This window comes from Mandrillus leucophaeus, unplaced genomic scaffold (assembly GCF_000951045.1).
Source record: "Mandrillus leucophaeus isolate KB7577 unplaced genomic scaffold, Mleu.le_1.0 Scaffold108, whole genome shotgun sequence".
NCBI classification, from domain to species: domain Eukaryota; kingdom Metazoa; phylum Chordata; class Mammalia; order Primates; family Cercopithecidae; genus Mandrillus; species Mandrillus leucophaeus.
In genome coordinates, this window is record NW_012098987.1 from 5243356 (window position 1) to 5255752 (window position 12397).

The 12397-nt window shown below is 36.7% G+C and overlaps 1 protein-coding gene across 2 annotated transcripts in view; it reads left to right on the top strand.

Moving 5' to 3' along the window:
* The first annotated feature begins 3443 nt into the window (after nt 1–3443).
* The window catches only part of TEX9 (testis expressed 9), an 81834-nt gene continuing 72880 nt past the window's right edge, over nt 3444–12397 (top strand). The window contains exons 1-3 of one of the 2 annotated variants that reach the window (XM_011986620.1): nt 3444–3497; nt 3599–3902; nt 11465–11528. Coding sequence is in view for 1 of the 2 variants with exons in the window: in XM_011986612.1 (XP_011842002.1) it covers nt 3471–3497; nt 3599–3690; nt 11465–11528 (183 nt within the window). In the remaining variant the exon portion in view is untranslated. The remainder of the gene's footprint in view (nt 3498–3598; nt 3903–11464; nt 11529–12397) is intronic. The other variant, XM_011986612.1, reaches the window with a different exon arrangement.

Sequence of the window (12397 nt, forward strand, 5' to 3'; positions counted from 1 at the left end):
GACTGTTCCATGTGACCTTGAGAAAAATGTGTATTCTGCTGTTATTGAAATGAGTATTCTATAAATGTCAATGAGATCAAGTTGATTGATGGTGCTGTCCAGAGCAACTCTTGCTGATTTTCTGCCTGCTTAACCTGTTAATTACTGAAGGAGTAATGTTGAAGTTTCCAAATATAATGATGGATTTGTCTATTTCTCTTTGCAAGTCCTATCAGTTTTTGCCTCATGCATTTTGACACTATTGTTAGGAGCATATACATCAGGATTGTTCTATCCCCTTGGAGAATTGACCTCTATCATTAATGCTCCTCTTTGTCCCTGATAATTTTACTTCTTCTGATGTCATCTTTGTTTGAAATTAATATAGCTACTCCAGCTTCCTTTTGATTAGTGCTAGCATAGTATTCCTTTCTTTATCCCTTGATGTTTTAAATAATTGTTATTTTTAAGATGTTTTAACAGCTTGAGTGATTCATTTCACATATCTGTATTTACCCATATAAAGTGTACTACTTATTGGCTTTAAGTGTATTCACAGACATGTACACCATCAATACAATTGATTTTAGAATATTTTCACTAGCACCCCCCAAACCCTGCAACTCCTTAGCTAACCCTCCATCATCTGCCAAGCCTAGACAACTACTAATCTACTTCTGTCACTATGGATTTGCCTATTCTGGACATTTTCTACAATATGTAGTCATATTGAAATAGAATCCTATAGTATGTGATCTTTTGTTAATGAAATTAGATAATACTTGGTCTTTTGTGAATGGCTTCTTTCACTTAGCATAATGTATTCAAGGTTCATCCATATTGTGGTATATATGTACTTCATTCTTTCTTGTTTCTGAATAATATTGTATGAATATACCACTTTTTATTCAACCACTAATCGGTTTATGACCATTATGGGTTCCTTTTGCATTTTGGCTGCTATGAATAATCCTGATATAAACATTTGTATATATACTTTTGTATATATACTTTTCATGTGGGTGTGTTTTCATTTTGCATGGGGTATACCTAGCAGTGGCTGCTGGTTGCTGGATTGTGTGGTAACTCTGTGTATAAACTATTGAGGAATTGCTAGACCATTTTCCACAGTGGCTGCACAATTTTCCCATTCCCATTAACAGTTTATGAGGGTTCAAGTTTCTCTACATCCTCCTCTACACATGTTATTGTTCATCCTTTTTTTTTTTTTTTTTTGAGACAGAGTCTCCCTCTGTCACCCAGGCTGGAATGCAGTGGCACGATCTCGGCTCACTGCAACCTCCACCTCCTGGGTTCAAGCAATTCTCCAGCTACAGCCTCCTGAGTACCTGGGATTACAAGCATGCACCACCACCGCTGGCTAATTTTTTGTACTTTTAGTAGAGATGGAATTTCACCATGTTGGCCAGGCTGGTCTCAAACTCCTGACCTCTGGTGATCTGCCCACCTCAGCATCCCAAAGTGCTGGGATTACAGGTGGGAGCCACTGCGTCTAGCTGTCCATCTTTTTGATTATAGCCATTCTAGTGGGTGTCAAGTGGCATTTCATTTTGGTTTTAATTTTCATTTCCCTGAAGGCAAATAATATTGAGCATCTTTTCATGTGCTTTTTGGCTACTTGTATATGTTCTTTGGAGAAGTCCCTATTGAAGATTCTTTGCCCATTTTTAACTTGGGTTGTCTTTTTTAAAATTTTTTTTTTTTTTTGAGACAGGGTCTCACTCTGTCACCCAGGCTAGAGTGCAGTGGTGTGACCATGGCTCTTTGCAGCCTTGATCTCCCTGGCTCAAGCGATCCTCCCAACTCAGTCTCCTAGTAGTTGGGACTACAGGCATGTACCACTGGACCCAGCTAATTTTTATTTATCTGTTTTCTTTTTTTTGGTAGAGATGGGGTCTCACTGTGTTGGCTTGACTGGTCTGGAACTCCTGGGCTCAAGTGATCCTCCTGACTTAGCCTCCAAAGTGCTGAGATTACAGGCATGAGCCATTGCACTCACCTATTTTTGAATTTTAATAGTTTTTTCTATAGTCCAGATACAAGTTATTTATCAGATATATAATTTGCAAGAATTTCCCCTCTTCCTGTGGTCTTCTTACTTTATTTATGGTATCTTTTGAAACAAAAAGTTTTTAGTTTTGATAATGTCTAGTTCATCTATTTTTCTTTTCTTTTTCTTTTTTGTTTTTTTCTTGAGACAGAATTTCACTCTTGTTGTCCAGGTTGGAGTGCGATCTCAGCTCACTGCAACCTCTGCCTCCCAGGTTCAAGCAATTCTCCTGCCTCAGCCTTCCGAGTAGCTGGGATTACAGGCATGAGCCACCATACCCGGCTAATTTTTTTTTTTTTTTTAAAGTAGTGGCAGGGTTTCTCCATGTTGGTCAGGCTGGTCTTGAACTCCCAACCTCAGGTGATCCATTCGCCTCCGCCTCCCAAAGTGCTGGGATTACAGGCATGAGCCTCCATGCCCAGGCTCTTTTTTCTTTCTTTTTTTTTTTTTTTGCTAATGTTTTTGGTGTCATATCTAAGAATCCATCAAGGATTCTAAGAATTGTAATGCAAGGTCATAAAGATTTACACCAACAGTTTCTTTGACGAGTTTTAGAGTTTTAGCTCCTAAGTTTATGTCTTTGATACATTTAAATTTTTGTATATGTTGTGAGGTAAGGGTCTAACTGCATTGTTTTGAATTTGTATATCCAGTTATCTCCTCATCTGTTGAAGACGATTCTTTTCCCATTGAATGGTCTTGCACCCTTGATCAGTTGACCATACATATCACGGTTTATTTCCGGACGTCAATTTTATTCCAAAACAACTGAAATAATTAACTGCTTACGTGTTTCAGGCATGATCCTAAGCACGAATTCATCTGCTTCTCGTAACTGTCAAGTGGGCACTATTCTCACTCCCATTTGACGAATGAAGTGGCTGAGATACAGAGTGATTTGCCCAAGGCCATATAACTAGTAAGTGGCAGTGACAGGATAAGAATTTAGGTTTACTAACTTGAGAGCCTGAGTCTTAGCCATGCATGCTGTAAACAAAAATTAGAAATCAAAACTTCTGAATTCCACTGAAGAGTTCACTTTAAGCAAAAGGGGTGAAGGTCGGATTAGCCACTAACGGTTTGAAGAGCACAACAGGGAGGAACTTGCCTCATCAGCTTGCTTTCTACAGAGTAGCAGCAACGGACCTGCCTCTTTGGGCTGAAACTCCTCCAACCCCCAAGTTGAGAATTTACACCGGCTGTAAGTCGAATTTCCAGTTAAGAAGCCTTCCTGGGTTACTGGGGCAGTGCCGAGTGGTGCAAGCAAAGGCCGGGCCGGCTGCTAGAGTCTCGCTCGGCTCTCCGCACAGAATTTGGGAGTGGGAAGGCGTAGGCGACCGGGCTGGAGGCTGCCCGGGATGTGGAAACTCTCGCGGGAAGATGCGTCGTTGCCTCGGTAACCGCGTCGCAGTCGCCAAAGATGGCGGGGCGAACTCTGGGTCTTACGGTCAGTTGAACTCCAGGCTCCTGGGGAGCGTCTAGGCTCCGGCGACTAGGACGCCTAACCTCCTTTAACTTTGGCTCTGAAAGTCTCTGGCTCTTTTACAGAGAAGCAGCGTTCCAGGGACTCCGCTCCCGCCACCCGTTCAGCAACCCTCTGCACCTGGACCCGACCTCCTCGCCTTGGAGGAAGAATATAAGTAAGAAATTCAGCGGTTGAGCTTTTCCTTCTTTCTTTCATCTAAATGAGGCTTTTTTTTTTCCTGGAGACTGGCTGGATCTTCGGGACCACTCACTCTGCAGCATTCCCTTCTCGTCATCTCGTTCACCTGCCGTTGATCCTTTTATCTCTGATCTGAGTAGTTCGCCTGCGTATTCGAAGATATTTGAAGTGGGCGAAAATTTAGCCCAAGTAAACATGTTGTTTAATTTGAAATGTAGCTCAAGTAAACAGCAAGATACTGTTGAAAGTTATTCGGGTAGCAGGAATTGCCGCAAATAGTTCATTTGATAGTTTAGGTTATTTCGCTTAATTTCAAGTTCATAGAGTTTACCTTGGGTAAATTTCCTTTAGGTTGGTTTCTAAATTGAAAGGATGCTTCCCACTGCAATCAGAATTACCGTTCTCGTTCAAATGTTCCTTTTCTTATCTGTTCTCGGTGTAATTACAACTATCTTGACAACGGTGCTTTCATTTTTGGCCCATTCCACTCCTCATCCCCAAGTTTTCACACAGCAGTCAGTGTAATCTTTTAATTTGATCGTATCATTCCTTTTCTTAAAATTGTACAATAGTTTCCTGTTGCGTTTCAAAAACTCTGATCGATGTGGCTCCTCCTGCCTCCCGTATTTGATCTTATTCCCTCTTCCCCTTTTCATCCTAAAACTCTCCAGCTTCACTGGCCTTTTAGTTCCGAAAACTCCCAGGTTTTCTTTCTGTCTCTGGAAAGAGGCAGTCACACACGCCTTCAACCTGTAATGTGAGTGGCCTTCCTTGACCATGCTAAGTATGCTCCCTTGTTGGTCTTTTTCATTGTCTCACTGGTTTTTCTTTCTAATTAGCATAATTTGTTACAATAAATTCATTTGTGAATTTGCTTTTTGTCTGTCTCCTCCATTGGACTGTAAGTTCTAAGGGCAGAGACCGTGCCTGTTTTATTTGCCATCGTACATACCCTTATAAAAAAGTGCCTTTTAACGACTCCCTTTCTTTTTAATTTAATATAAAATAACTAGATTAAAATTTGGAAATAGTTGGCAGTTTGTATCAGAGAGTTAAACTAGAGTTGCCATATGATCTACATATGATCTATATTTAAAATTAAAGCATATTTGAAATTAAAACTGAAGGGTACTGTGTTTAGATGGACTATACACCGACCAATTTACCACAGCAAGTAGGAAGATAATCATATCTTCTTCTCTCTTATGAAATGGGCAGATTATCCCAGTTCAAAAGTGTACTTAAGCAACTTAATCTATTTTCTATATATAGTTCTTTATCAGCTGTGTCTGAATCAAAACGGTTATTTTCATTATCATTAACCATATAGTATTAAATACCTGGATTAGGTTTATTTGTTCAGTTATTTGAGAGTGTATTTTGTATTTTGCACCTAGTTCTGGTGCATCGTTAGGGATATAGTCCTGCTTAAAATGAGAAATATACAGGGACCATTATTCTATTCTAGCACGAGTTGTTTTATAAAACGAGATAGCTAAACAGTATTATATGGTGGCCAGCTGTTACTTGTTCTGTCATCTGTACTCTGAGTTGTGCACATCTGAAGCATATGAACAGAGTAACTCCCTACACTATCTGAATCTTCTAGAGTACTTCTGTGTCATGCAGAAGAGTAAAATGTCTGGCCATCCCTGTAAGCAAGAATATGAAATAACAGTATGGTATCTGTTTTGCCACCTGTTGTCTTGGCATTAATCATTAGAATGCTACTTCCCAGGGACCTCAATCCAAAACCTTTGCAATTCTGCTCCTGTTGGAGGAAATAATCACTATCTAAGAGGATAGACTAAGGAAGATGGTAATCGCTCAAGTGGATAAATTTTTCAAGCTTCATTCCTGTATTATAATACAGATAGCTAACAATAAGATAACATGATAACTGGTAGGGCAAGCCCCCTCATAAATCCCAGTTACATTGGATTTACAGATTAATTTGCAGATAACTGAGTTATTTATGCTATTAAATCTTCCATGAATATGATACTTCTCCATTTATGGGTTTTATTTGACCTTTAATAGTGTTTTATCATTTTACTACATAAAATTTTTGCATATATAATTTGCTTCAAGGTACTGATTAGTTGCTATATAATAAGTGGAATTTTTTCTATTACATTTTCTAATTGGTTATAAATGTAGAATTTTTAGATGTTGATGCTACATCTGTATTTATATACACACAGATCTTCAGTCCTGCTGGGCTCTTTTATTCATTCTGTGAAGTCCTTTGGATTTTTGATGAAGACAATTATATGCAAATTTTGATCATTTTGTCCCTTGATAATTCTCCTGCATTCTCTCTTTTTCTCTGTTTAGGACTTCACATGTGATATGGAACAGAAAAAGTGATGGTGAGCTTCCTTGTTTATGATTTTGAGAAGCCCACTTTTAATAATCACTACATTTGAGATTTTCCCTAGGGTTTTGGTAGATTCTTTTTATTATGTTTAAAATTCTTCCCCTTATTTCCTAATTTGAATGAGTGTTAAATGTATCAAAACTTATTTTTTCCCCAATTAATTCGGGTATTGGTATGTTCTCCTTTAATGTTTTAACATACTGAACTACAAAGGCAGATTTCTTGTTTTGCTTTAAAGACTGCTAGATATGATTGCTATAATTTTATGTAGGTTTTTTGCATCTATGAACAAAAGTGAAATGGGTGTTAAACTTTTTTTTCTAGTTCTTTTCCTTTCCGTTTTTGATATCAATATTATTCTGGCTACATGAAAGAAGCCAAATAGTTTTCCTTTTTTTTTCTTTTCTTGGAAGCTTTTTATAATTACAGATTTTCTGCCCTTTGATTAAAATTGTGAAACTGTCTGAGTCTAGTGTTCTTTTTTCAAGGGGATTCTTTTTGTCTATGAATTTAGCTTCTTTAATGATTATTTAGATGTACTATTTCTAGAATAGTTTTTGGTTATTTCTAAAATAATTTTTGGTTCTAGAAAAGTGTTCATATCATGTATGTTTTAAAATATATTAGCATAAACTGCCTCTATGGTGGTACGTTTGAAATCTTGACTGTATACATAACCATGTACACCCCTCCTTTTGGTAGCTTTCCAATATTGTTTAGTTTTGTCTTTTTCTTTTTCTATCAAGCTTCCTGGGAGATTTATCTGTTCATTGGTCTTTCCAGAGAACCAGCTTTGGTTTTCTTGCTAATCTGTGTGATTTTAAAATTTCATTAATCTTTATACAAATAAAGACAAATGATCTCTTCTAACTGGGGTGGATTGATTTTTTGTTTTTTAATTTCTTTACCTCATTTATTGTTTTTCTTATTTTTAAATAAATATATTTGTGTCTTTAAATTTCTCTTCAACTATAGGTTAACTATATTCCAGGACTTGTTTTGATGTATGTTTCTTTTATGGTTATTTAGTTCTAAATATTATATGATTTTCATAGTAATTTTTAGAAGTGTGTTTTTTAGTTTGCAAGCACATAGGGTTGTTTGTTTACTGTTGTCTAGTTTTTATTTTTCTAAGTATGTATGTGACAAGGTCTTGCTCTGATGTCCAGGCTGGAGTGCAGTGGTGTGATTATGGCTCACTGCAGCTTTGACCTCCTGGGCTTAAGAGTTCTCCCACCTCAGCCTCCTGAGGAGCTGGGACTACAGGCACATGCCACCATGCCATGGTAATTTTTTTTTTTTTTTTTTTGAGACAGAGTCCCACTCTGTTGCCCAGTCTGGAGTGCAATGGTGTGATCTCAGCCCACTGCAACTTTCACCTCCCAGGCTCCTGAGTAGCTGGGACTACAGGCATGTGCTAGCATGCCCAGCTTATTTTTGTATTATATTTTTTGTAGCGACTGGGCTTCGCCATGTTGCCCAGGCTGGTGTTTAACTCCTGGACTCAAATGATCCACCTGCCTTGGCCTCCCAAAGTGCTGGGATTACAGGCCCAGCCTAGTTTATTTTAAATTTCATTATGATTAGAGAATTGATATATTAAGTTTTTAAATGTATTGAGACTTATTTGTGGCCAAGTGCATGTTCACTTTTTGTAAAAGTTCTATGTGTTCTTTGATAGAAAATGTATTTATTATTTGTTGTCTAATCTGTTCTATATTTGTTCTTCATGACATCGGTATCCTCGCCTTTTTTTGTTGCAGCTTTATTGGTTTCTGTTAGAAGTGTATTAAAAATCATCAATTATAATTATAGTTTTAAAAAATCCTTATGATTGTGGCCATTTTTGTTTGGGAGTATCTTATTTGACTTACTGAAATCTTCTTGATTCCTTTCATTATTATGCAGTGTCTGTTATATCTTTCTTCATCCCTCTATTTTCAAACTTCATATGTCATTTATCAGTAAGAGCATTCTTTTTATAACCAGTCTGATAATTTCTGCCTGTTAATAAGTGAATTTAATTTATTTATATTATTACATAACTTGAAATTGTCTTAGCCACCTTATTTTTTATGTTTTCTATTATGTCTTGTCTTTGGTTCTTGTCTGTCTTCTGCTGGATTGAATGGGTTTTCATTATGTCTTTATTTTTACTGGTTTGGAAAGATGTTAGAATTCTTTAACTTGGTTTCCTCTGTTAAGTTAGATAATATTTTACTTTGTTGTTTTGAATACACCCACACCCAGTTAATCATCAATGTATTTTTATAGTCTACTAATTTAGATTTATCATGTTTTCTGATATCTTCATGATTCTTTTTTTCCAGATTCATTTTCCTCCTTCCTGAAGTGTAGACCCTTCGTTATTTTCTGTGAAAACCTGAGTCTTAAACTCTCCAGTCTTTTTGAAAATTGTTACTTTGCACTTATTCTTCAATGACAGTTTATCTGAATATAGTTCTAGATGGCCAACTTTTCCTTCTCAGCCCATTAAAGATATCCTTATATTGTCAACAGACAATATAAATGTTACAATGTTGGAAGTGTTAATGAGCCATCTGCTGTCAGCTTTTTAGATAATTATGCTGGTAGACTTTTTCTCTGTTCTTTTAAAATAATGATTTGGTAGTTTAGGGAGTACTCTCTTTATCTTTAAAATTCTGTACTTTCACTGTGATGTATGCACAGGTGGATTTGTTTTCTTTATTCTTCATGAGATCCATGTCTTCAGTTTGGGAAATTCTTAGCATTAGCTCTTGAAATACTGTCATTCACTCCTCTTGGGATTTCTTTTTTTCTTTTTGGAGACAGAGTCTCACTCTGTTGCCCAGGCTGCAGTGCAGTGGCATGATCTTGGCTCACTGCAGCCTCTGCCTCCCAGGTTCAAGCGATTCTTGTGCCTCATCCTCCTGAGTAGCTGAGATTACAGGCATGCAGCACCACACCTGGCTAATTTTTGTGTTTTTAGTAGAGCCGGGGTTTCACCACGTTGGCCAGGCTGGTCTCCTGGCCTCAAGTGATCTTCCCTCCTCCACCTCCCAAAGTGCTGGGATTACAGATGTGAGCCACTGCGCCCGGGCCTCTCTGGGATTTCTAAAACTTCTGTTATAGTAGGTACAGAACATCTGTCTTCAATGGATGTTAACCTGTCTTTTGTGTTTTTATCCCCTTGTTTTTTGTATCTCCTTGTAGGTGATTTCTTTATATCTGCCTTCTAATTCACTCATTCCTTCTATGTCCATTATATTGTTCAACATATCCGTCAAATTTCCTTGAGTTCTTCTTAAGTTCAGTGACTGTGTTTTTCATTTGTGTAATTTATTATTTCAATCTAATTCAGCGTTGTTTTTGTGATAAAATTGGCTCTTGCCTAATGTTTTTTTCTGTACGCATTTTTTTTTTACAAATTAATGCTAATTTTGAAATCTTTTTTGAATTGTTATATTATCTCTTCTTCTTATAGTACAAATTTTCTCTTTCCTCACGTCTGCTGATTCTTTTTTTCGCAGCTTGTTTCTTTATGCAATTTGTTACCTTTTTGAAATCATCATTAGCAGTTTGCTTTTTGAGAGAGTCCTACATATTCTAGATGAGTAAATGTCCCTATAGGGTGGTTTTCAATTTACCTTTGCTAGTTTCAAGTTTTCATTGATTCCACGTCAGCTTTCTTCTATTTTAAAGTTTTGGCATGTATCATCTAGGTAAGTTGAATTTGGACTTCCCTCTTGTTTGTTTTAATTACTCGCAAGAGAATCTTTTTCTACCCATGGTTCTAGTTTCATTTCTGCTCACCTAAGGTTGTGGGTAGAATTTTTGTAGTCTGTGTTTCACAGGTGTATCCCTTCATGACTCACATGCATCAGATTCTAGCTTTTAAGCTATTTTGGCTTCTGTTCCTGTTTGTTGCTCTCACTTTGAATTGCTGCTTTATTCTTAGTGCCAGGGCATTTCCCTTGCCTGAGTTTGAGCTTAGCAATATTTCCTCCATTACATTTTATCTGGCATGTCCATGGATTTAGAGTAGAATAGTCTTCTCAGTCATCTTGGTCCACTATATTAATTGGAAACTTCCATTTAAGTCCGTGTGATCTAGTCCTTGTTAGGGAAATTTGAAAAATCAGGTAATGGCACTTTAAAGGCACCTTTAAGTCTTTCTTAGATATTTTTCTTTTGACCACGTAATCCTAAGATATAAAAATATTTCTTAAAGCTTCAGACTGTTAAAGGATATGGTACTGATCTCCTTCTTTTTTTTTTTCCCTTGGGCTGGAGGTTGTGTTTTGTGTTACTTGTGAATCACATGTCTAAGAAAAACAAGATAACTAATTTTTCAAATCCTTATGTCTCCTTCACATAATCTCAGAAGATCCTAGGTGGTCTAGAAATGTGACATTTCAACAGGAGAAAAAAGTTATATGCTTTTGAGTATGTTTATTATGGTGTTAACCTTTAAAAGTGAAAAAGGGGACTTAACAATAGGGACAGAGTTCAGTACATTATGTTGATTGCCATTTATTGAATTGCATAGCCGTTTAACATGCTTATAAAGATTATGTGGAGATAGATATTCCTTTTATATTGCTGTGGGCAAACAGTACAAAATTGTGTATATGCTATAGATGAAAATTGGAAGGGAATATTAAAAATAAAAATGGATGGTGGTGGTAGGATTATGGGCAGTTTTTCCTTTAAAAACAATTTCTTTCAATAATAATGTCATTCTTGCAGTCTTAATATAGGACCAAGTAAATAGTATTCCTTTTCTTGCTAGATTCCAGGTAGAATGAAAAATCATAATTAAAAAAGGAGTGACAGGTCGAGGTCAAGATAGTCACCTTTATTTCCAAGGAAGCTTGATGTTAAAGTGTGTAGCTGAGGTGTGAGCCACCTCACACCTCAGCTGGTGTGCTGCTCACTAAACCTCACATTTAGCTCCCCAGTTAAAGCAACACCCCAAACCAGAACAGGTCTCCCCCATACCCTGCCCACTTCTGCCCACAATTAGAACAGGGCCTGTCTCTGGAGAAGCAAGATTAGAACTTGTATTCTTTGCAGGTAGGCTAATAACAACTCTGTTGAACTCACCCAGCTTATTCTTCCCAAATATATTAGGTAAGTTGCTTCACTTGAAATTAGTAGAGGGCCACAGAAAGGCTAACACTTAGTGTTTGAGGTCCTACCACAAGGAAGGAGGAATCATGGGGAGTTGAGGATAAGTTCTTAATGGCTGTGTTCATTTTAGAGTAAGAATACTATATGTATATTTTGGCATTTGTTGATTAGGTCACTTGATAACGTGTAACTGCTGAAGTTTAATTTTTATTTTTGTTAGGATCTTCAGTATATCCCAATTATTTTCTGCTTTTAGGCGTTTAAATGCAGAATTACAGGCAAAAACAGCTGATGTGGTTCGACAAGCTAAGGAAATAATAGTAAGTAAATGTACAATTATTAATAATTCCATATAAATGCTAGTTTTTTATCTTTTTCATTTGATATATGACATATATACAAAAAACTAGCCAAAGCATGTGTGTTCAGTTCAATGAATTATTACGAACATGAATGTATATGCACAGATATAGGAATGTGTATATGTATATGTTTTTAGTAAGCACACATTTTCTAAAAGCCACTGAAAAAGTACTTTCCATTTAGATGCTCCAGTCTTCTAAATTCTCATTATAAATTCTCATTATTAATTGATAGGATAGAGTGACTCTCCTTAGAGGAGTAGAGTCTACTTTAAAACTTTTACCAGTTCTTACCTAATTTTGATTCTTACTTTCTGTCCTTCCTGTCCCCCACAGTGGAGTTGATGGAAGCAGGGAAGGAAACCTAGGCAATATTTTTTCTTAATGCCTTATACAAATCTACAATTATTTGTTAGTTTAGGAATAAGAAATGTATAATATATAACATTTCAAGTAATGTATTTTGATAATGGTTACAGATTTGTATTTTATAATTTATAAGTAGATGTTTTACTAAAAATATTTATAATTAAATTCATAATTACGTTTTACTAATTTATAATTAAATGTTTTACTAAAAATATTTTTATTTCATTTTTTAGTTTTTGCCGGTGTCTGAAGAGCAGGAAAATACTTGTACAAAAGGACCCCATGTTATAGTAGATGACGGATTCCTTACGTTTTCTGCTCAGAGAGCCCCATAAAAAGAATCTCCCCCAGGCTGGGCGCGGTGGCTCACGCCTGTAATCCCAGCACTTTGGGAGGCCGAGACGGGCGGATCACGAGGTCAGGAGATCGAGACCGTCCTGGCTAACACGGTGAAACCC